General features: G+C 40.4%; 1 protein-coding gene across 2 annotated transcripts in view; it reads left to right on the top strand.

Annotated features, from left to right (window-relative positions):
* The window catches only part of map3k21 (mitogen-activated protein kinase kinase kinase 21), a 114,920-nt gene that overhangs the window by 38,820 nt on the left and 49,817 nt on the right, over positions 1-26,283 (top strand). For both annotated transcript variants that reach the window (XM_051919366.1, XM_051919365.1), the window contains exon 2: positions 22,478-22,658. In XM_051919366.1, the coding sequence (XP_051775326.1) occupies positions 22,478-22,658 (181 nt within the window). The remainder of the gene's footprint in view (positions 1-22,477; positions 22,659-26,283) is intronic.

The raw sequence follows: 26,283 nt of genomic DNA, 5'->3' as shown, positions 1-26,283 counted from the left end.
CTTCATTTATCTCCTTGACACCATACCTACCCATCACCTCCTCGTCTCCTCTGTTCCCTTCACCAACATGCACACCCAACTTGCAGGGCATATGCACTAACAACATTCATCATCACACCTCCAGTTTCCAGCTTCATAATCATTACTCTGTCTGACACTCTTTTCACCTCCAAAACAGTCTTGACATACTGTTCCTTCAGAATAACTCCTACTCAAGTTCTCTTCCTATCCACACCATGATAGAACAATTTGAATCCATCTCCGATCCACCTGGCCTTACTCCCCTTCCATTTAGTTTCTTGCACGCACAATATACCAACCTTCCTTCTCTCCATCATATTGGCTAACTCTCTCCCCTTACCATTCATACTGCCAACATTCAAAGTTCCTACCCGCAGTTCCACTCTCTTTACCTTCATCCTCTAACTCCTGCCTCCGGACAGTCTCCACAGCCCCTCCCCCCACCCCACCCCCTTTCTTCTTCTTCGGCCAACGGTAGCTAAATTTCCGCTAGCTCCCTGTTAACTAACAGTACTGGTGCAACTAAAGAATAAACAATAATATTTTTTTTTTCAAGAACATAAACAGTATCTTAAAACTTTGCATGTGTCTCAGTGGAGATCTTTGTAAATATGAGATTAATTCAGTAAAAACATAAAGAAGGCTTGAGTTTTGTTACCCATTAGATGCTTTTTATTTCCTCCTAGTGTTCTCTTGAAAAAGGATTTCCACTTTTGTAATTTATAGTAATAATAATAATAATATTTAATAATCAGTAAGTAGGACTTATTTTAGACATGACTGAAGAGAACCTACTCCATTGCAGTTAGCAGTCAGTGTAATCAAAAAGGTAGCTGCCCCTGAATTCTTTGTTGATATTTTACGTCTCTCCCAATGGTTCTGATCTTGTTGCATCTAAAAATTTGCATATTATGTCTGATAACATCTAACATTTATCTGCATTTAATGTATAACAAGAAAACTTGGACTCCCAATATGGATTGTCCAAACACAACATAACAGTAAGTGTCCTATTTGTGGTGAAGGTTCAAGAAGGTTTTGACACTGATTGATAAATAAATTGCAATACAAAATGTCTGAGAGGCACTTTTCAAAATTAGGACAGGGCTACAACGGATGAATAACAAAACAAGAAAATTGCTTCAGCTCTGAAGTGGGATTGGAATGCAAATGGTAGGCTTTGTGGAAAGCAATAGATCTTCACTGCAAAAGGCAGTATAAGGTAACTAACTATACCAAGGAGATATTAGACTACATGAATAAGGGTGAAAAGAGGTGTTTGATGTCATGAACAACACAACTGACTGCTCAGTCACTATTTTTATATCTGGGTGTGAACTTAAATGGTTGTGTGTAGGCTGTTGGTTATCCTAGCAACTCATATTTTTAATTTGCTCTGATGAACTAGTAGCCAGTGTGTAGACCTTTATATATAAAAAAAAAAAAAAAACTTTTTTTAAGTAATAGGTTTGCTTCATCTTCAGTTACATATTGCATGTCTAAATTACTTTCAAGTATCAATTTTCATTCTTGTTATATCTCAAGGGAGGAGCCCCCTGTGACTGCTGGAAACTTGAATTATGATCTTTTTATACTGAGGTAGGAACTTGGAAACGTTTTTTCCTAAACGTTTTTTGCTCAGTAGAAAGCAAAGACATTTGTCTGGAACTGGAAACTTGAATTATGATCTTTTTATACTGAGGTAGGAACTTGGAAACGTTTTTTCCTAAACGTTTTTTGCTCAGTAGAAAGCAAAGACATTTGTCTGGAACTGTGATGATGACATACTGAAATTGCCTGTATGTCAATGATGTGTTACTACAATGTCACTTTCAGGGCGTACTAAAGAACATGACTTTAACCCAAACTATGCGACTCTTCAATTCCACGAGGGGGGGGGGGGTTGGGGGGGGTTAAACATTAACATTATACATAGTTATTGTCTGTTTTTACCTGCATTATTATCAATCTTTAATATTGTTTTTTGTATCAGTATGCTGCTGCTGGAGTATGTGAATTTCCCCTTGGGATTAATAAAGTAGATCTATCTATCTGTCTATCTAATTTCTGGGTAGCAGACACATAATTTTCATTCCACTCTCCTTGGTGAGTGTCGCCATGTTAACAACTTCCCCCTGGACAATTCCCAGACAATCTTGAGCCTTTTGAGAGTTATAAGCCCTCTAGCATGTCATGTTTTTACCTCTCAGTCCTCTCCCTGTTGGGCGCTACAATGGGATTAATAAATAGAAATGTAAATTTCATAAAATTATTATGTAGTTTTGATTGTAACAGGATTTGTGCAAGTCCGGCAGGTTTTTACATTGTATTTTAGATGTCATGTAAATAACTAGTTTTCAGTAAGAGAAACCAAAAAACAAATAGTCATTGGTCAGACTGGGATCAAAGCACTTGTAACCCAAAAGCAGTGATTGCTAAAATGAAACCAAAACTTGTAGTCCAAAAGAAACTAGTGCTAGACTTTGTTTTTAGGGTTTTTGATCCAGTGGTTTGGAATAACTACTGAATGTTTTGCTATATTTTATAGGGGAAGTTTGCTGACATCACATGTTTCTACAAATGAGTGTCACTACTACAAATTACATGGTACTAGCTATGCCACCGACTCCTAAAATGGCAACAGCCTCAAAAAAAAAAAAACACTAGCTGGTAATGCATTGTAATCACAAAAATAAACATAAAAGGACGTAACAATTTGAAGAATACAAACACGTACAAACTTACGAACAATAAACCAAGAAGGAGTAACAAGTGTGCAGTCATTACACCTGGATGTGTTTGATCACAACAATACTGATCTGTAAAGCTCCTGTAAACAGAGAAATGGATCAAAACCAAGGCTTTGCTTATTTCAAAATGTACATTGTTGAAGTGATGATTACATTGAAAAGCATTAGGTGCAAATGAGTGTGCAACAAAATGAGCATCTCTGTTTAATCACAGTTTTTATATATACTAGTTGTTTAATAATGTAATTTATAAAGAACATTGTTTAGAAAAATTAAGAAGTTCTTAAGAATGAGTTAAAAATTGGAAAGTTACAAGCAGTTTTGACTGGAGTTTGTGCAATTTGAGAAATAAAAAAAGGTCATGCGAAAAGACAAGTTTCCCTCGGGGACTATTAAAGTATATTCAATATTTTTTTACTGGTACATTAGATTGCAAATTACATAATACAAATGTAATGAAAATGTATTATTTTCAGCCAAATAAACAAAATCTTGAATATCCTGTGTAAGTTTTAATATTCTTTTCTGATCAGCATGCATCACATAATGCTTCATGAAGCCATGTGTTAAAGTGTTGTACATTAATTGCAGTCAGTGGAATATAAGCATGACAACCAGAATGACTGAGATGCATCTACAGTATGTCCAAACGTCACCACAGGTCCAGAGCAGCAGTTGCTGGCCGTCAGTTTGTGGATGGAAGTTTAGTGGCAGAATGTTAATTACTTGGTGTATTTTATCGCATATTAATATTCTTTTGATTATGGATTTGAATATTTTGATTTGCTGTTTTGATTTTTGAAGGCAGGTATTTATTTGAAACTATAAAAATGTAACCTATTTTGTGTCTGTCTCATTGTCAAATATTGATGTTAGTTTTCATTATTCATGTTAATATTTTTAAAACTCATTTAGTGGTATCAAAAGTCTTTTATAAAAGCATCAAAACTTACATGACACAACAAGAGTAACTAAAGTAACAGAAAGTTACTTCTTTGAAAGCAACTCAATATTTTTAAAGCTTCTCTTAAAGGGCAGATCAAAACTTATTTTGGTACAATACTGAGAGATTTGAGGTCATCTTGGAAATAATGTATAATTAATTCCAGTGTAATATGATTTTTTTTGTAAGTCAGTAAAAGCATTACTCAAGTACATTTAACAACTAATAGGTTACCACCTACAGATGTTTTATAACAATTAAAGTAAGTGAAGCCTTACAAATTGAAGCAAACAATTTGCACAGGTGTCCCAACTTCTGTTGACTACTTAAAAATCCTCTGTGTGTCTTAAAGCAGAATTGGAACAGACTTTGACCTTACAGTGTCTGAAGTACTATTTAGACTATATTTGAGCAATAATAGCAATTAATGCTCCGTCTCATTTAATTTGTTACTAGCCTTAGAAGTGTAGGCCTTTCCTTTAGAGAAATTTCCCCCCAAAAAAAGTGTTAGTGAGTATAGTGGTGTCCTACACAATCTAAAGGCAATTGAAAACTGGAAGAAACTCTGATAGGAAGAGATTCGGCAGAACCTCACACTGAGAAAGTGATTAACCCACTTGTGCTTTTATTAGGAATCATGTACACAAAGGAAGCGTTTACAAATTGGAGCTGTAAATAATTATTCTTTGCATTTATATAGCGCTTTTCTCACTGCTCAAAGCGGTCAGCAATTGCAGGTTAAGGAATTTCCCCCCAAAAAAAGTGTTAGTGAGTATAGTGGTGTCCTACACAATCTAAAGGCAATTGAAAACTGGAAGAATCTCTGATAGGAAGAGATTCGGCAGACCCTCACACTGAGAAAGCGATTAACCCACTTGTGCTTTTATTAGGAATCTTGTACACAAAGGAAGCGTTTACAATTGGAGCTGTAAATAATTATTCTTTGCATTTATATAGCGCTTTTCTCACTGCTCAAAGCGCTCTGCAATTGCAGGTTAAGGGCCTTGCTTAAGGGCCCAACAGAGCAGAGTCCCTTTTGGCATTTACAGGATTCGAACCGGCAACCTTTTGATTGCCAGCGCAGATCCCTAGCTTCAGAGTAAAGGGTGCTCGGATAGTGTTAGCTACCAAAAAAGCTATATAAAATAAGACATTTATCTGAAGGAATGAACTTCAAAAAGCAACATGTTTGCTTCAACTGTTATTTAGTAGTAACTAACTGTCTTGGAGTGCATACCAGTCACACTGAAACACCTGCCAGACTTGAGTAATAAAAGAGACTTAGATCCCTCTGACAATGTAGCCTACAGGCATGATTGTTGCAGGATTCACTTTTCAAAATGGGAGAGCCTGATAAGAAGTTTGGGGGGGGGGGGGGGGTTAAATAGATAAATGGATATCATACATTTTAAATTAAGAAAAAAGTTTAAAACCAGATATTTCATCACTAACATTAGATCATAAGTTCCACACAGATTGCATCCAAATTTGGAATCAGGCCCAGGACCTATAGCCACTGTGCTATTATGGTAGCCTATTGATGGGGTTGTGTTCTCTTATTGTAAAAATTCTGCTGTCAGATGAAAGTGTATTAAACATATACCAGTTTGAGATTATTTTGTTTGAATCTTTTGTCTTGTAACAGAATCACTATTTATCAGTGTTTGCAATGGAAGCGACACTACACTGCTCTTGTAATTGGTTTTAAAGTCTGCCATTTTGTATATTTTAAGTCAAATACATGGGTTTTGTCAGTTATTTAGAACTTTTTACAATTCAGAGCTTTTCATTTTCTAGATGGTCATTCACACATTTGTTCAAATTTTCCATTTTTTTTCTTGTTAAATAGTTGTGTGATGATTATTGCTGATATAACTTGTGTCTCTGATCTCATGGAACATATCTATATATATAATTCACTAAGCCGCCGACAAGTAGCCACCCATGGAAAGCACGCAGGAAGGGGCGTGGATTCACTAAGCTGCCGACAAGTAAGACGCCCATGGTGCACGCAGGAAGGAGCCACGTCCACCAACTCTAAGACCATTGGATATGACGAAAACTCGCAGAACCACGCCCACCAACTCAGACGCGACGACTCGGAAAAAACGCCGTCATTTATGTTCGTCTGTGCTACAGTACACATGCACCTCTGACCCACGTTGGCTTTTCGGTTACGACGCACGACCGCGTACACCATAGCAAACTGTTTTACACGCTACATACAGCAATTCGCATCCGTGACAAACATGCGTCTTCTTAGATGGTCCTGCAGGAACATGGAAGACATTTCCCTGGCCCGCGTCCACCCTCGCTCTCTAGGCATTCACACTGCCTGCTCATGTGCCCGGACGCAAAAACTCACCGACCACCCAGTTAGTCCCTTTTGTCTGTGCTAGGAGTCCACATGCACCTCTGAACCACGTTGACTTCTCATTATTCTTTTCGGTTATGACACCCGACCACGTCCACCATCGAAAACCATGGGAAAGGAACAACGAAGCCCCGCCCAGAAACTCTACCCCTCCTCCCACGTGATCGGGAACGCACCTCAGAGCACTGCCTGCCAACTCGAACAGCTCATCAAACACATACTCGCTTTGGTCTATGCTGCTGTCCAAATCCAGTTGTGAGCCACATTGACTGTTCTTTTGCCCTCCATGGCCACCGCTTCAAATGTATTTCATGGAAATAACACTTCTTTCAATGTTATAGAAATTCCTGCATTAGGTAACTGTTTGTTTCTATCAGTCGGGTTTTTTTGGAAAAATGTCATTGACGAAACTGTTGCTCTCAAACTTCGCAACATGGCTGTTGGCTTTGTTTGCCAACATTGGGATAACGTCGGCGACGTGGTCACAAACTGCAACAACTCACCACACAAGGACGCCCTGTCTCTTGAGGCATTCACACTGCCGGAAGACAACCATGGGATACGCAGAAAATAGCCATGTCAGTCATCGCAGATCAGACACCCAGGCAAACAACACTGAATAATCAATAATCAATAGCTGCCCGCCCCAACTCCTCACCTGAGTCGGTTTCATCTCTGTTCAACAGTGTTTCCCAAACTCAGTCCTGGTGAACCCCTGTGGATGCAGGATTTTGTTCCAACCAGATTCCTAATCATTAATGCCGGTGAATCTCATCAGGGATAAGTCGGTTTTTCAAATGCAGCCATGTAGCAGATTAGTCTAGCAGGATGTAATAATCCGAGATGAATGCGCGCCCCCGCGTTGAGTGAAAAGACAATGTATATTGAGTCTAGAAAACATGATCAGCAAGTCTTTGATAGGCTGCAACAAAATGATGAAAGAACGGGTGCATTTTTTTCACACAAGCTGGGTGGGTGGGTGTTAGTTGGTTACTCGAAGGATTTCAAGATTTAATATGCACAAGCGGTAACACTGCAAAAGCAGCCCAAACCAGAAAAGACGGCTGGCAAAAAGTGGCCGACAAATTAAACGCGCGTGCATTGTACTTACTGAAAGCAGCGTTATGGATTTTGCAAATGTTCATTTTTTTTCCCTCTGCTTAAAAAACATTTAAAAAGCGGTGTGATTATGCGGCGTATACTACGCTGCGGGTTGGTATTCATCGTGTAAAACAGTTTGTTTGTCGCAAATAATTTGCCTTTTACTTTAACACGAAGACAATTTCCTGTTAGATTTGCCTTTGCGATGACAATTAATAAGGCACAGGGCCAAACTTTCAAAAAGATGTGCATGGGTCTGCCAAAACCAGTTTTCAGTTATGGACAGTTGTATGTTGCTCTCTCCAGAGTTCCATCTTTTCATTCACTTACTGGTATGCCTGCAGGAACATGTGCAGCGAGCGAGCGAGAGACACACACACACACACACAAACACGCACGCACGCACGCGTGAGAGAGAGCGAGCGCTGGACGCATAAGAATAATAATACTTCATTACATTAATATACCGGTGTTTTCAGTATTCAAAGCGCTATCCACACAGGGAGAAACCGGGAAGTGAACCCAAAATCTTCCACAGTCTCCTTACTGCAAAGCAGCAACACTACCACTGCGCTACAAGGCAGTTAAAGAATGCACTGGGCTCGATTTTGTTTTCACTTCTGTTTACAGCGATCGGATCGTAGCGTGCATTATTGCAATGTTACTTTCCTTGGTGGCTTATTACATTACGGATGTTTCACATGTTAATTTTTTCCCTGTGCTTAAAAGACATTAAAAAAGTGTTTCTCAACTGTGACTCCGGAACAACTCAGTACGCAAGCTATATTAAGCGTCAACAACGAAGACTCACTACACCTTAATGAACAAGTGCTGAAACTTATCCCTACCGACAAAGTAACTTTCACCAGCGTGGCCTCCATCGTCACAGACGATCGCGCTTTCAGTCACGGACAATTGAATGTTGCTCTCTCCAGAGGTCCATCTTTTCATTCACTCACAGTGGTATCCACCCCATTTGGACAACTGTGTTGTTCAGGAAATGTTCACCCATCAATACATAATTATGCGGCATATGCTACAACGCGGGTTGGCTAGTGGTTCATACGCTCGCACTGATTACGTACCTGCCCTTTTTACACCCCCGTAAACCCCCCCCCACCTTGGTCGGGTGACTTGGTGGATTATATATAGAAAAGCAGCCAAACCGCAAACAACAATGAAAAGTCTACGTGACTCACAGGTGCATGTGGACTGTGCAAAGAGGAAAACGACTCAGGTGACGAGTTGGGGGTGGGCACATGAGCAGGCAGTGCATACTGAACGAGAAATCAGCAGACTAGCATGATGGAGGGTCGGAATGGGCGTCCTTCCCCTCTCCTCCCGTTCCGTCCTCCGCGCCCGAGCGCCGTCCACCCCGATCCCTCGCTCTGGGAGGAGAAGACGCGACGGCGGTCCGCCAGTTTTCAGTCACGGACAATTGTATGTTGGTTCGTTCCGTGCATTGTTACAATATTACTTTTCTTGGTGATTTATTACATTACCGATTTTTCAAATGTTAATTTTCTCCCTGTGTTTAAAAATCATTAAAAAAGCGGCCTGATTATGCGGCGTATGGTACGCCACGGGTAGGCTAGTTTAGTATAAATTGCTTGAGCTGACATAGGACTTCATTGAATTCTGTGGTTTTCTGCTGCTGTCTAAACCACCTGCAAGCTGTAACGGGAACATTGAATCCTGTGATCCTCTTTACCCACTACTTTGACAAGAAAATGTTGTTGTATTGGATATTGCTCTGTATTTCATTTTGTTTGGCCTCTGGCTTTATGTAATATATAATTCATTGAAGTACTAGATGATACAAGTAGTTTTGTGCCTTCTAAGGCAGCATTTGCAACCAGTTTGCCAAATGACATGAACTAATTTATATGGCATTGTACATTTGTAATTGGGAGCTGCATTCATAAGTGTAAGGGAGCGTATTAAGTAAATTAATTGTGTTTCACTATTTTTATTACTTTTGTTTGACTTCACGTTGATTTGTCTAAAAAAATTTAGATAAGAACACTAACTTGCTCATACTATAAATAAAATCTATTTTATATTTACTGAGAATATTAATGTATCCAAATACTTTAACAGTTCCTCCATATGATTTTTTTCTCTTGCCTACAGAATGGTTAAATTTGCTTTTGAATGAGTGCATCTAAAACAAAATTAACAAATTGTTCCTAGTTCATTGTTACTTAGAAATATATGAATCAACATTACTTTTCTCATCTGCTGTTGTTTTTCATAGCACAGTTTTTAGGAATGAGCTATATTTAATTCAGGCAGCATGACATGTCTTAAAGTTAGTAATCTATTGGTCACCATATTGGAAAATTATATATGAAAGTTAATAATTTAACAACTTAAAACAAATGTGTGTGTATGTTTTTGGTGATTTTTAACATGAGAGTTGCTTTAGTGTTGTTTTTTTGAGTTTTTCCTAATTACTATCATGGTTTCCTTAATCTATATATGTTTGCAGTCTTCACTGAAGCTAACACTTAAAAGTACCTTAACCTAAAGGAATGTGCCCATTGGTGTGGGGGTGGGAGGGCAAAAAGCTTAACATAAGTTAACACAAAAGAGAGTGGTCAAGTAGCTGTTGCCAGGAGACTACAAGCCACAAGAATGCCCCCACACTCACTCTGTGAAAAGCTTATTTTCATTATATTTAATCTCCTGGTAGCCTGCTGATAAACTCTAGCAGAGGTTCTCCTAGTTAATGGGAGGAAGTAGAAGTCTGTGTTAGCTTGTAAACCTGTGCCTCTAGTTAGAGTGAAACCTGGCATATTGCCAGACGTAGCCAGCACTTTATTTTTGGTTTCGGGCAGATAGCTTAAAAGATAAGGAATTTCAGGAATGTCTCACGCAGTATTCAAAGATAAAGTGGGAGGAGCCATAGCTTTTCAATAAGAAAAAACAGTGCTTCTGTCATCTGCTGTTGTAAGAGCACGGCAACATTCTACTATGCTCTCTCCTCCCCCCCCAATCCCCCCCCCCCCATTTTTAACGCATAATCAAAATAAATTATTTTGATTTATTCTATTTTAGATCTGTGGATTGGGTTGTTAGACATACCTAGCTAAAATAAATTGGTCCCTTTTCAACTTGTGTTTTGCAACATTTACTTCTGAATGTAGATAATCATAAATTATAGGTACATGTATTTTAAATATTAACAGTTTTCTACCTTGTATAAATCTGCTACAGTTTACATTTTAACACTCTCTTTGTCACTAAGGCTGTGGGACTGTACCATAATGGCTCTGGTATTTCAGTGTTAAACCCAAGGAAGTTTGTTCAATCCCCTCTTCACAATGTGACCCTAACAAGTGGTTAATGTACTTTTTCTAAGAAAATGTGTAAGCATGTAAGAAATTTCTGGATTTATAAGGTATTTGGCATGGTGTTCACTGCAAGTTTTTTTGCTTTGTGTTTGTGAAAGGAGGTCTTGTAATAGTAGTAATAACGATACAATATTTTTTATTTGTATGGCCTTTTCACTGGTCAAAGCTCTTAACAAATATTCAAAAGAATACAACAGGAATAAAAACACAAAAAGTGTGAAATAAAAACCATGTTTTCAAATTAATATTAAACATTAATTACTAAAATAGTGAGAGTGCCACTGTCTCACAACAAGGAGACTGGGGTTCACGTCCTGGGTGCTATCTTGGTAGAATTTGCATGTTCTCCCCCTGTCCACTTGGGCTTGCTCCGGGTGATCTGGGTTCCTCTGACAGTCCAACGGCATGCAAGATGTGTGTGTTTGTGTGTGTGTGTATGTATGTATGTGTGTATGTATGTTTACCTTGTGATGGGCTGGCACTCTGTCCAGGGATTATTCCTGTCTGTGTCCAATGCTTCCTGGCATATGCTCCTGTTTCCCAGTGACCCTTCTCTCTAGTGTGTTAGGATACTCAATCAGTGGGTGAATAAAACAGAAACACAAAGTTCTGAATTAGAATAACAACAATAAACAGGACCAAATTGCAAAATGCTACAAGGTCAGATTGGAGAGCATGTGCTGGTACAGTGTGTTGCCACACCCACCACACAGTGAAACTGCTCTGGATCCTGGTTGGCAAACCCCCCCAGGCAGACACGTGGTCTGCCATAGCCAGGTGTTACGTGGGTGTCCCATGGGTGTTCCCTTGGCCTGGTACCAGCCACTCGGGTCCTGAATAATGATGATCTTGTGAGCCAGACCACCCTTGAACTGAATTGCACCACATGGACATATTGCCTCATTCGGGACTCCGTGAGCAACCGCTCATTCAACACAACGTCAAACCAGCGTTACCCTAAGACATCATTAAAGACCTGGATCTTAGTTTTTATCCAGAACAAACCCAGACACTCGAGACTTCTTGCTTAGTCTCTTGAGAGCCCTGATCAGAGCCTCCATTGACTCTGCGAAGATCTCAGCATCGTCACATCAGTGAATTCTTCTTCACCAACCGATGCCTCACAGCTGCTGGACTCCACGACCTTGCCCAACACCCAGTCCATGCAAGCATTGAACAGAGTAGGAGCAAGAACACACATCTGATGAACCCTAGAATCAACTGTGAAAAATGCAGAGGTTCTGCCTATACTCTGCCCAGCACTCACAGTACCAGTGTACAGGCCAGCCATGTTATCCAGCAGCCTTGGTGTCAGGGTGTCCCACAGGGCAACTTGATTAACTGAGTCAAACGCTTTTCGAAAAATGACAAAGGCTGCAAAGAAACTACCGATATTCACGTTTGCTGTCCATGGGAATCCTCAGCGCCAGGATGCAGTCAATGATAGACTTATACATAAAACCAGACTGCTCCAGTCACTGGTAGGTGAGCAAGTGATCACAGATCCTATTGAGTATGACCCTAGCAAGGACCTTACCTGGCACCGAGAGCAGGGTTATCCCCCTGTAGTTGCCGCAACCCAGGTGATCACCCTTCCCTTTCCAGATAGGGTTGACAAGTCCCATTTTCCAGTCAGTGAGGATGACGCCAGTCTTCTAAATAGAAGCAAAGATTGCTTACAATGATAGGAGGACAGCCTTTGCACCAGCCAGGAGAAGTTCACCCTGGATACCACACATCCCTGCAGCCTTCCCTACCCTCAGCTGGTTCACCACTTGTGCAATCTCGGTGAGGTTGGACTCTGAGATATCCAGTTGACAAGCCAGAGGATCAGCTTTAAACAGCTGCTCAAAGTAGCCAGCCCAGTGGGTCCCTCACAGCCGTCCTTCTCAGTTACCGGTACAGACTGGAGTTGCCATCAAGCTGTGCTCTGCGACATGATATCTGTTATATCCAGAGTGCCCTCTGAGATGAAACACCTCTTTTTGGGAACTCTGGTAATACCTACACAACACTCAGCAACCTTCAGGGTCTTGTCACGGAAGGTCTCCCACATCACATTAGGATAGGCAGTCACACCCAAGTTTGCAAGTTCCTCACACAAACTGCATGCAAACTCATCAGAAACAGCCTGATCTTGGAATCTGTAGACCAACACACTCCTCCTAGCCAGCCCAGTCAGTGCCAGTGGTTTAATTGAAGTTGCCCCCAACGAGAGGAGTGTCACTTCATGGGCACACATCAACCACAAAGTTGTGAATAAAATGTCTCCTTCACTGAGACGTCATTCACCACGGTTGGAGCATACACTGAGACAACAGACAAGGCACCCAGAGAGTCCCGTAATCTGAGTCTCATATACACTTGTTGAAAGGAGTGACATTGGACATGATCAGAAGGAACCGATCTGCTACAACTACTCACTGAGCATGACAGCCATTAGAGCGACCAGACCAATAAAAGGTGTACCCGTCCCATGCGGGAGAGATGAGACGTTCCATGCACATACCCGGATGGACCGCCTCAAATTGGAACCCAAGTGCTGCTGTGCAGTGGGCGACGATTTGGCACCACATCGGTTCTGATTCCCAACAGGCCCGACCCCATTGCCTCTCCAACGATTTTGACTGTTCTGGGGATGGGGCTGCAGAGGGCTTTCCCCCATTCTCTTCATAATGCGAGCAGCACTGTAGTAGAGCTACTCCCGCGGAGAGCAGAAAGGAGTCCTGTCTGTCATCTCAGAGCTGCATAAAGTTTTTTTATGTTAGCAGGAATTCCAATTCTGATGCCAACCCCAATGATTTCCCTGCAAGTTAGAGGAACGCTTACTGGGCCAGATGCAATTTAATGTAGCAGTGGATTGAGTCAGGCGGCACGGTGGCGCAGTGGGTAGCGCTGCTGCCTCGCAGTTGGGAGACCTGGGGACCTGGGTTCGCTTCCCAGGTCCTCCCTGCGTGGAGTTTGCATGTTCTCCCCGTGTCTGCGTGGGTTTCCTCCGAGCGCTCCGGTTTCCTCCCACAGTCCAAAGACATGCAGGTTAGGTGGATTGGCGATTCAAAATTGTCCCTAGTGTGTGCTTGGTGTGTTTGTGTGTGTCCTGCGGTGGGTTGGCACACTGCCCAGGATTGGTTCCTGCCTTGTGCCCTGTGTTGGCTGGGATTGGCTCCAGCAGACCCCCGTGACTCTGTGTTCGGATTCAGCGGGTTGGAAAATGGATTGATGGATGGATTGAGTCAGCAGACCTAATTACTTCTGGGAGGTCTAACAAGATTGCCAGCATCAGAGGACCAGAGTGGGCAAATAGGACTCTAGTGTTGCAGGAGGCTACTGATGTAATCTGGTGCAAGAGCCATTTCCAGCTTTATAGGTTAATGGCTTTGTTTTATATTCAGTCCAGTAAGACAGAGGAGCCAGCCTTTCAAGACAGAACAGAACAGACATTAAATGGTTATCTTTGCAGACCTGAGTGAGGACTCCAACATCAGAGTTTTAAACCAATTCAAGGTGAGATAATAAATTAGAAGGAACACCTACTGACCCATTGTAGAAGTAGTCAATTCGAGGTATGATCAAACATGGACAAGTTTTCCAGCAGCAGAAAAATAGTGGTGAGTGAACGTGGGATATGTTGTAGAGGTGGAGTTAATGTTTCTTAATTTGATTTATGTGGGTTGAGTAAGGAAGGGAAGAATCAAAAATTAATGCCAAGATTCCACAAAGAAGATGTAGTGATTGAAAAGGAGAGACATTTTTTTAAGCTGGGTTTTATTACGTACTAGCCAACCCGCGGCGTAACATACGCCGCATAATTATGTATTGATGGGTGAACACTGTGAGTGAATGAAAAGATGGACCTCTGGAGAGAGCAACATACAATTGTCCGTGACTGAAAGCGGGATCGTCTGTGATGATGGAGGCCACGCTGGTGAAAATTACTTCGTCGGTAGGGATAAGTTTCAGCACTTGTTCATTACGGTGTAGCGAGTCTTCGTTGTTGACGCTTAATATAGCTTGCGTACTGAGTTGTTCCGGAGTCACAGTTGAGAAATACTTTTTTAATGTCTTTTAAGCACAGGGAAAAAAATTAACATGTGAAACATCCGTAATGTAATAAGCCACCAAGAAAAGTAACATTGCAACAATGCACGCTACGATTCGATCGCTGTAAACAGAAGTGAAAACAAAATCGAGGCCGGTGCATTCTTTAACTGCCTTGTAGCGCAATGGTAGTGCTGCTGTTTTGCAGTAAGGAGACTGTGGAAGATTTTGGGTTCACTTCCCGGAGCCTCCCCACCCCCCTCTCTCTCTCTCTCTCTCTCAGCAGCACGCGAGCCTCCCCAGCCCCCCCTCTCCCTCTCTCTCTCAGCAGCACGTGAGCCCCTTCCCCCTTTCTCAGCAGCACGCCTCCCCAGCACCCCCCCTCTCTTTCTCTCTCAGCAGCACGTGAGCCCCTCCCCCTCTCTCAGCAGCACTCGAGCCTCCCCAGCCCCCCCCTCTCTCTTTCTCAGCAGCATGCGAGCCCCCTCCACCTCTCTCTCTCAGCAGCACGCGAGCCCCCACCCCCTCTGTCTCTCTGCTTCGGGCATTTCTCCCCTGTGTAGTGTGTGAGCAAGTGAGGAGAGAGAGAGAGCAAGCCAGTATGTTACAGTGAGCGAGGCTCGAAGGCAATGTGTTCCTGTGGTATAGCGTGTCCATAGCTCCCCTTCAAAAGGCCATTTTTAATCAGGCGACTGACAGTAGTGGAGTCAGGCACAGAGAAGGTCAGCTGCAAAGAGAGTGTCTCGACTGTTGCAGGGCCTGAAGCAGGTGAGACGCTAATGAAAAAGAGGCACAGGGCTTATTGGTTTTTAAAGACTGCTTCCTTCATTGTGTTTTAACTTCAGTTTTAAAGGATTGCGCGGCTCTCTCTTGCGCTGCCTGTGTGTACCTCTGTCTCTCTCTGGCGTTGCCTCTCTGTGTGTGTGTGTGTGTGTGTGTGTGTGTGTGTGTGTGTGTGTGTGTGTGTGCGCGCGCACCCCTCTGTCTCTCTATCGCGCTGCCTGTGTGTGAACCAAGGTTCCACTGAGGTTGACTAATGAAAAGTCAACGTGGCTCAGAGCTGCAAGTGTACTGTGGCACAGACAAACAGAAATGACGGCATGTTTCCCTTGGCGTCGCGTCCGAGTTGGTGGGCGTGGCTCTGTGATTCTTTCGTCGTATCCAATGGTCTAAGAGTTGGTGGGTGTGGCTTCTTCCTGCGTGCGCCATTGACGTCTTACTTGTCGGCGGTTTAGTGAATCCACGCCCCTTCCGGCATGCTTTCCATGGTCGGCTATTTGTCTTCTGGCTTGGTGAATTATATATACTAGGGGGCTCCGCCCCCTGCTCGCTTCGCTCGCCAACCCCTGGCGTTGGGGCATGACAAAGAGTGAGATGTATGAATTAGATATAGAATAGTGTGCAGGTTTGGATGATGCCTATAGAAATAAAAAATAGAGTGTTTGGCATAGAGTAATGTTTTATTGGAATATTTCTTTGTATACAACATTAGTAGTAAAGATGGTGTCTTGTCCTTGAATTAGTCTTCCTTGGCATGGATCATTTATAACTTTAAGTTTAACGTCAGATGAACGTCGAACACGTGAGAAGGCAACATAAAGTTGTCCATGTCCAAAAACGGGTTCAGAGAGGTAGATGCCAACCTTGTCCATGGTTTGTCCTTGTGATTTGTTGATGGTCATGGTAAATGCAGGTTTAATGGGGAACTGTCGGCGTTTCAATGTAAAAGGTAATTCTAGGTCAGAACTCGTAAGGTCAATTCTAGGAATGAGAACAGTATTGTTAGCATGTGATCCTGTAAGAACTGTTGCTTGAATAACATTGTGTATCATGGTGTTGACGACTAACCGTGTGCCATTGCATAAACCCTGTTTAGTGTTAAGGTTTCTTAATAGCATGATTATTGTTCCGTTTTTAAGGGTAAGGTTGTGTTGTGGTAATCCGGCCGGGTTAATAGTGTTCAAATATTCTAAGGGGAAATTCAGATGTTCATTGTCGTCATCAGAGTCAACTTTGTCAGAGCTTAGAAAGAGCTGTGTCTCTCCAGGAAGTAATGAAATGACCTGTGCATATTTGCGTTGTTGATTTGTTTCAGGGTGCACTGTTCCAATGCGATGCAATATTTGTCCACATATGCTAAAGCAGTATGGGCCATTGCCTTTTGGTGGCCTGATATGTACTCCGGTAGATGCAAAAGCAAATGAACTATTGTAGGATCTAATGCAGTTCATAAAGTTTTTACTTTCAGGCACATCGTTAGTTAGAAGCTTCTGTAGATATTCAGGATATGAATGTAAAGGAGGTAGTCTAATCTGCCCCTTTTGACAACAACGTGTAAATTCATTATTTGTATTGCCAGTTGTTTCTTCTGGGAAGTTAAGTGAATGACAATGATTGCAAATGACATTCATTAATCCCAATGAATTTTCCTCAATAGTGGACTCATTATTGAAGGCGTTGTCAGCCAACTGGCATAAGCGTTTAGCAGGTGTCTGGCATTGATGTCCGCGACGGGCATGTTTTGCTTGTGGCGTTTGAGTGCCGCGTTGTTGCATGTCCATTATTTGTGACGCGCTATTTTGGATTTTTTATTGATTCGCCTCCGCTTTGCGAAAAGTCCGTTTCAGTCTACGTCGTGCATTGTTTGTATCGAGCCTTGTCCGTTTTTGTATGTCGGTCAGTTGAGCTTTCTGCTTTTGGAGTCTTGCTTGCTTGTTTTCTGGCAGTTCATATGCGCGTTGTACACGTCTGCGTTCATTTATTCTGTCTCTTCGCTCCCTTTTTTGTATGTCTGAGACGCGAGCTCTTTCGGTTTGAAATCGTGTTTGTTTCGATGCAGCACTTTGAGACGTGCGCTGTATGCGTCTACGTTCATTGTGTCAGTCCATTTGGGCATGTCTCTGTAACGGGGTTACTTGAGCTTTGCGTTTTTTGATCCGAGACATTTTTTCTCCCGGAGTTTCCGAAGCGCGTTGTATGTGCCCCCGTGTATTTTGTTGTTTCATTCGTGTTCGTGTGTTTGGTCCCGTTATCCTATCCGAATCGTTTTGTACCCGTGACCGTGTATTCATGACTTGTTTGTTCCTCAGCATGCAAAATATGGATAAGTAATAAGGAGGATCGCACTCACTGTTAATATGGAGCCTTTTCTGCAGTTGAACGGTTAATAGTGCTTTATTGTAAGGAGATCCACCCATGCTGACACCTATGCTGCCTAGTGTGAAGGTGTTGAGATGACGTATGTTTAATATGGACGTTTCCTTTAGAAATGTGGCTTTGGGTGTCATTTCTTATTGATGTGTGTTGGGGGGGGTGGGTGGATGAGGATTGTTGTTGCGCGAGCGTCTTCTTTCTTTTTGTGTTCCAAGGGCTTGTTGAATCCCCCTCTTTGTGTGTGTCCCGTCCGTTGCTTGTAGGGTGTGTGGGGTGGTTTTGTGTTCTTTTTTTTTGTGTTCCAGGGGCTTGTTGAATCCCCCTCTTGGTGTGTGTCCCGTCCGGTGCCTGTAGGGGGGGGGGGGGGGGGGGGTGCCTTGTTGTTGTGCGCGAGCGTCTTCTTTTTTTTTTGTGTGCTAGTTTCGTGTGCAATGGGTTTCTTTCGGCGCTGTCCGGCGCCTGCGTTTGACTACTTTTTTCTGTGCCTTTTCCTTTTTTCTGTGCTCGTGGCACCTCATTTCTTTGACTCCTTTTTTCTGTGCTCACTCCTTTTTTCTGTGGTCTTGTCCGCCTCTTGCGGCCCCTCATCCATCTCTCGCGGCCCCTCATTTCTTGGGGCGCCTGCGCAGTACGTCTTTTTGCGGCTACGGCCCATGTCCGGATGTCCCTGCGTCCATCCGGTTTAGCATTCTCGGTTAGTAATATGGATAGATTTTCATGAGTTTTGTTTAGTTGCAGCTTAATTTTAGAGTTTAGCTCCATCTAACATTTTCTTTCTCCAAGGCAAAACATGAGCTATGAAGTCTTGCATTAACATATACTTTTAACACTGACATAGATCTGAGCATCATACACATGTAAAACTTTATTACATTCCAAAGCTACTATTAATGAGGTTAAGGTGAAGAATTTGGATAAAGAAAGGAGAGGATGGAAAACTTTTATGAATGGCATTTAATTAAATCTGCTTGTCACCAAACTTGACTAATTCTTGTCCGTCAGTTAAATAGGATTTAAACCACTACAGAGAATTTCCAGAGATACCTCTGACGTTCTCTACTGTGTACAGTAGGATTAAAAGTATCAAGTACTGCACTTGTTATGAAACTGGAGAGTTCCCAAGTACAAAATCGTAAAAACATTCAAAACTGCTCACTAATAGGGGAAACTGTCAAAACTGGTCAGTATCAAGAGCTAACACAGGGTCTTTTTTTTTTTTTTTTTTAAATAAGAGTTATTCTTTGAAAGTTGCTCCGTAACAAAAGTAAGCTCCATTGAGCACATAAAGCAAAAAGGTGTTGCCTGCAGAGGCAAAACAATCCAAGGCAGACAAGTTATACAATCACAAATCCCAAAAAACAATTAATAAAAAAAGAGCACAAAGGTCAAAGAAAAGCACAAGAAAATCGCAAATCAAAAATACTCTCATCCTCCCAAGCACATTTGAATAAGCCACAAGGGACTGTAAGATGCCCCATCTTTAAAGTGCTGATGACAGTCCCTTGCTGTAATGAGCAGGTGGCCTCTTCTCTTGAGGAGTCACCCACAAAATGCATGGTGCATAACATAAGACACACAAACGCATGAAGCTAAATAGTCAATAATATTAACATGAACAAAAAAATACATTACATAGAATTTTGATGCCCAGCTAAGAACGGAACCCTATCTGAAATACAACAGCACCAAATTCTAACAGAATCAACATGCAGATTTGTCCAGAGTCCACTGCCATGTTATTTACCTGGTGCACAGCAATACTGTGCTGTGTCCTGACGAAATTCTAAAAGGTTCCATCTGGTTATTAGAAGAAACGCTCGAAAACTTTAGAAAAGGTGAGAGTAGAAAAGGTGAGAGAAAGAGAGAGATGACCGAATTGTTCCAACTCTCAGTATCCGGACTATTTTAATGTTGATGTAATACAAGCAATTTTTAAGATGTCAACGCAGAGCAAGAGTGAAGCAAATTTTTATTATGACTGTAACATCAAGACCGGATCTGTTGCCTGTGGTGGGGATTGGACCCAGAAAGCCTCATTTTACTGAGAAAGTCATTGATAAATGAATGTGAAATTTTGCAAAAGGAGCTGGACATATCAGAAATGTGATATTGTAAATATGTAATGATTCAAATTGCTTAGCTAACAAGGCTTGAAAGTATAAAGGGATAAAAATACTCTGAAAAAGAACATGTTGGAATAACTCAATAAAATATTACTACTAATTAACATTCTGCAAATGAGTTTATGGAAGAATTGGATTTTTTTTAACTGACCTGTTTTTGTCAAACACTTTTATGAAGTTACTTTGATCTGTTATTTTTCAAACCTTAATTGTTCTTTTTTTTTAAGGTTAAAGATGCCTGTTAATTTGATTATTTTTGTAAGTTACCCAAATTTAAGTGCTCATTAAGTAATGAACAATTTAGAAAAATTAATTGTGAAGATATTACTGTATATAAACATTAAGATTATATGCATTTAATATTTCCCACTGAATTTGGGGTAGCATTTGTGGATATTTTTATAGAGAAAAGCCAAGCAAAATGACACCTTTTATTGGCTAACTAGAAAGATTACAATATGCAAGCTTTCGAGGCAACTCAGGCCCCTTCTTCAGGCAAGATGTAATACAGAAACTGAAGTTTCCTATGTTTATATACACACTCTAGGACAAGAAACAACATTGGTAAAAATTTAAATGAGAGATTTTGAATGTAAAAAATTAATACATTCATTCAGGCTAGGGTTAATTTAGCAAGAGAGAAAAGAACAATGTATTGTCAAGATCTCTGGATAAGATAACTGTCCAACAAAGTCTTTTGAAGTTTGTATTGAGTTTTTTCAAAACAATGTGGGTCTGTAGACAGGTTGTCTGTCATTCTGAAAGATGTAAACAATCCTCATATCTGGCCATAAAACTCTTGTCTTTATTCAATCCATGTTGTAAAGTATTAAATTTTAGCATGAGTTTAACTTCCCATTCTTTTCTCTCTTGCTGTGTTTTGAAGTTGCCCATAAGCACTGTGACCTTAAAGTCCTTCTCACAGTGTCCATGGCTGTTGAAGTGGGCCGCCACAGGAACATCTGTGTTGCCATGTTTAATGTGGAACCTGTGTAAGTTCATTCTCTGGCGGAGTGTTTGTCCAGTTTCTCCCACATAGAGTGCAGTGTCAGGACATTTCATGCAGAAAATTAGGTAGACTACATTAGATGATCTGCAGCAAAATGATCCCTTGATGTGATGTTCAAGTCGGCAGTGTGGTATAACTATACGGTCTGTATCATAGATGTGGGCACATGTTTTGCATCTTTTCTGTAGGCATGGAGATGTGCCATTTTCTGTTGGTTCACTTAGGGATCCTCGGACAATTAATTGTTGAAGGTTTGGTGGTTGTCTGTATGCCAGGAGGGGAGGTTCAGGAAATACATTTTTCAGTGTTTGGTCATTGTTTAGTATTGGCTGAAGTTCTTTTATAATTTTTCGAAGTGTTTCAAGATGTGGGTTGTAGGTGACAACAAGGGGGATGCGATCCTTGTTGTCTTTGTTTTTATATTCCAGAAGGTTGTCTCTGGGTATGGCAGTAGCTCTTCTTATTTGAGTGTCTGTTGTTTTCGGGGTGTAACCTTGTTTGATGAAATCTTGTCTGAGCTCCTGCAGTTGTTGATCACGGTCTGTTGGGTCTGAGCAAATACGATTGTACCGTATTGCTTGGCTGAAAATAATGGAGCGCCTTATATGCTTGGGGTGGAAGCTATCATTTTTCAGGTAGGTCCGTCTGTCTGTCGGTTTGTGAAAAATAGAAGTTACAAGGGTGTTGTCTTTCAGTTGAACGGTGGTGTCAAGGAAGCTGACTTCTGTTTTTGAGTAATTCAGCTTCAGCTTTATGTTGGGGTGAAAACAATTATATTCATTATGAAAATGGAGGAGGTCCTTTTCACTGGCAGTCCAGATTATGAAGATGTCATCTATGTAACGGAGATACAACATTGGTTTTACGATGCACATTGACATGAAATCTTCCTCCAATTTTGCCATAAAAAGATTTGCATAGTGAGGTGCAAACTGACATCCCATTGCAGTCCCCATTTGTTGTAAGTAGCAATCCTGTCCAAAAGAGAATAGATTATGTGTCAGAGTGAATTTTATCATTTCTATTACTGACTTTGTGGGTAAATCATGTTGTTTGAGGTACATTTCACATGCCAATATGCCATCATCATGGGGGATGTTAGTGTAAAGTGCCTCAACATCCATTGTGGCCAGTAAGGTTCCCTCAGGTAAGGGGCCTAAAGCAGACAGTTTTTTTAAGAAGTCAGTGGTGTCCTGGATGTAGCTGGTTGTGTTACGGGTGAGGGGTTTAAGGATCTGCTCCACCCAACCTGAAACATTTTCTGTAAGGGAGCCAATTCCTGAGATTATAGGCCTTCCTGGGTTCCCTTCTTTGTGGATTTTAGGAAGCATGTAGAAGTATCCCATTTTGGGGTTCTCAGGAATTAAACTGTTTACATGATCCCTGATGTCAAGAGGAAAGCTACTTACTATTTTTTTTAGTTCCTTTTTGTAGAGATCTGTTGGGTCTTCTTGCAGTTTGTGATAATGCTATGCCACACCATGAGGAATTTAAAGTTCAATTTCATTATATGTTTGTCTTTAGAGTGATCAATATTAGTTTTCAATAAACTTTGATTTTATTGTCTATTTGAATTAACACCTTATTTTTCTTTCCTTCTTTTTTACAGTACTGTTACTTGAAACAATTGAAAATGATGACATAGGAAAAAAAACATTAAAAATCACAGATTTTGGCTTAGCCAGAGAATGGCACAAGACAACAAAAATGAGTGCTGCAGGTACATATTCTTGGATGGCTCCAGAAGTTATCAAATCTTCACTCTTTTCTAAAGGAAGTGATGTGTGGAGGTGAGAAGTGCTTGTTTTATTTTATTTTTATTTATTTTTTTTGTAAATGGGATTCCTTATGTACACTGACATGCTCATATGTAGCTCTGGTGTGTGTTTTCTTGGAATAAGTAGGGAAAGTGATGTGCACTGTTTACAGAATAGATGTGTAATAGTCCTGTCTAATTATTAGGTAGAGTGTCCCGTAAAAATAAATAAGAAATCAGGCTTTAATTGCTCAGTGAAACAGTGGTTGTTATATCCCACAGAATAGGTTTGAGTATTAGGCCCAGTCACAGATTCTTCTTTTTTCTCTCTAATTTAAATTAACACATGATTACAACATATGAATCAATAGGATATAGATTATATCCTATTGATTCGTATGTTGTAATCATGTGTTAATTTAAATTAGCCAGAGGGCTTGTCACTAGGGGGTTTGTGCATGAGAGTGCCTAATGCTGACATGTTTTTTTATCCAGTGAGGTTCTCCTGTCATTGAAGCTTTCTTTCATTTAGGCCTAGTGGCTCTAGCAGTTGCTGGGAAGTAATAACACCATTTGTAGTGATTTATGTTATGAATTCAATGAAGAGTAACTATCACCTTAAGGTTTTAAGAACTATATTGTAATAGAAGAAATTGGAACAAAAAAATATACTAAATAAGCCTGTTGGTGAACATACTTTAGTAGTGTTGCACCAAACTAAAGATCTCATCCAAAGCCTGTGACGAACTTCAGAAAACACTGGCCCAAATCCCATATACCGTTATCATTTATTTTATGCCCATTTGTTTTTGAGTTCAGTTGCATGAGGAATAAATTAAATGAATCTCACTTTTAAAACTGAATTACAGTTTTCTATAAAACTACAGTTTCATAGAAAAAAGACTTTTCAAATAGGATGTATTTAAAAAAACTAAACCAAAAATGTCAGTGAAGAAATAAATATAAAACATAAGAATAAACAGCTTTGTTTTAATAATAATAATAGGTGACTCCAAAACTGTGTTTTTGCAGTTTGCTATCTTGTAAACAGGATCTTGCACTTACCCATTTATAAGTTGTTTATGTGCTTTCAATTATTTTATAACTTTAAAAGTTGTGGACAATGTATGCAGTGAGTACAATGGTTTCACATTCATTGAGCTCAAATAGTGTTGGTTTGTTCTCTGCTTCAGTTTGTCCCGGTATGTTCTCTTCCCATTCTTTCTTCCTTTGTCTATCTAGTTACTTTTACTTTAATGACAGCATTGTATTTTCTTGCAGAGAGTTACTACTACTGGCATTCGTTGTTCTAAACGAACTATCAAAGGTTTTTAAAGATGGAGTCCACACTCCAAAATGCAATGCAGCGTGGAGTATCACTTGTCCAGTACACAATAAGAGGCACTGTTTGAAAATGTATCACATAATCAACTATAAAATTGTGCATTTTACTCATTTGACCAAATACTGAATGTGCCATGTTTGCTATTTTTGGCAAAGTATTTCCAGTTTCCAAAAATTTGGTGCATCCTAACATTTGTTTAGTCTTGGAAATGGGAGAACATACCTGACAATTCATGCTGATAATTCATGCTTATCCCTGTTAAATAGACACAGACAGATAAAATCACATTAGAAAAAAATTACAATTTACTGTTTTTTGCATTTTAAATTCACTCAAGCAATGTAAACACAAATATTCAAGTGTTTTTATTTGGAGGGAAATACTAGCTTGTTTTGGGCAGACGTCAACATACCCTTAAGTTGTGTTTCAGAATGTTGAGCTTTCGTAAATTCATTATTCTGAAGGCTGAGATTTTTCTTGTGTTAAATTTTAACATTTTCCAACTTCATCCATGAGTATGTTACTAATATTAAAAGAAACCTTTCCAAGGTTTTGAGAATATATATCCAGGTTGACTGCAACGTACATTTTTAGCAGTTAATCTGTTTTACTTAATAGGACTTGCTGGGGGGGCCTTCCCAGCTTGTTATGTCTGGGCAGACTTGAGCTGTTGTACTGTAAACACAGAACTTTGTAAATGTGTGCGGTTAAGCTTAGAAGCAGTAAAACTCCATCTGAAAATGTTAGTAAGAAAAAAATGTTTCAACAGATTGTACTTGACTAATGTGCACTGTCCTACTATTTAATGCTGCACTAAAATTAGTTGCTTCTTATTTACAGTTTTCATTATTATTATTTATTCACTTATTTATTTATTTTTATTTTTTCCTTTTTTGTCTTCTTTGAGTGTAGTATATTTTTACCATTTTAGGAATTGCTAAGAGTGATCCTTCTGTCTCAGTGATACTGTATCTCCAGGTGAGGTCAATGATCCCCAACTCTCTTGAGGACATCCAGTGTGATGTCCTGCCTTACTTTCCTGATTTGATTTGACCACTACATATTGCCAAGTGGTACAACTACAAAGCTAATCATTGACCTTTGGCCTAAGATACTCTGGTACTAGATAAATTTATGAGCATCCTTGCATTTCTTCATGATGTTCATTATTTACAGTCCATACACCGAAATGTTGTAATTTACCTTTTGGATTCATGTCAGCTATGCTGTTCCTCCTAGTCATTCCCTTCCAAGTATCTTTTTTTATTCCCACATTAAATCTCCCATTAAGTTTACAGAACCAGTAAATAGTACCCAGACTCCAGAAGCAGGTCCCAGTATCCCTACTCTAGGTGAAGTTCACTTCCATTTGAATTAATTAGAACATTCATAACAGTCTGTTGTGGATTGTTCTTTCTCTGTTTCCTTCCCCCAAGACCAGTTTAACTTAGCTAACCCCAATAGCAGAGCTTATTTCCAGACATTACCCTGAGAATCATTTAGGTATTAAAGCCTTCCATCATTGAAGGTCACTAATGTGCTAAAGCTTCCAGATCTCAAGGAGGTAGATGTGTTGACTAGAATGTCTGTTCAGAATTGTGTGGAAGGCATATTATCTCTCCCGACTTTCCAGGGAATGTATGGATACTCCGGAAGAAAGGAAGTTGTTGGAGACTGTGAGACATGCTCAGCCCAGTTCAGTATGCTGCTACTGAAACCCTGTTTATTTTTCAAGAAAATTCAAAAGGTTTAATATTTTTCTTCAAACAGAACTGCAATAAAAATAGTAAAGACATTGAAGTTATTCAGTGCACTTCGTGCAAGTCCAAAATAGACTTGATGCCGACAGATTTCCATATGCTGCAGGGGAGTAACAATGAAGTGCTGTTTTTTGAGTTGGCAAATGTAATATACCAATGATTATATGGTGTAGAGAGAATTGTTTTTATACGGAGATTCCTACCCATCACCTGGCAATTAATAGTTATTTGGCTTGTTTTTAAGATTAGCATGAGATTAGCAAACCTTTCAATGTGGAAACAGTTCCCACTGAATAGCAGCATTTGTCAAGAACCAACCTGCAAACTCTTTAGTGTTGGTACTGTATTTGACTTAGCAAATCTCTTACTAGCATGCAACTGTAATAGTATTAAACTGAATGGAATGTAAAGAACATAATTTATATAACCAATGCTGGTGTAGTTTTTCTTTCATTCCCAGCTTTCGTAAGTGTCCATTCCAAATCTACTTGCTCACCCGACCATGCACCTTTTGCTCATAAATTTTGCTGTTGAGCTTTTGGTTTAGAGTTGTC

The sequence above is a fragment of the Erpetoichthys calabaricus genome, chromosome 15 (genome assembly GCF_900747795.2).
Source record: "Erpetoichthys calabaricus chromosome 15, fErpCal1.3, whole genome shotgun sequence".
Lineage (NCBI taxonomy): Eukaryota > Metazoa > Chordata > Cladistia > Polypteriformes > Polypteridae > Erpetoichthys > Erpetoichthys calabaricus.
Note: the sequence above shows the minus strand (reverse complement) of the source record. Positions and strands in the feature narration are given on the sequence as shown.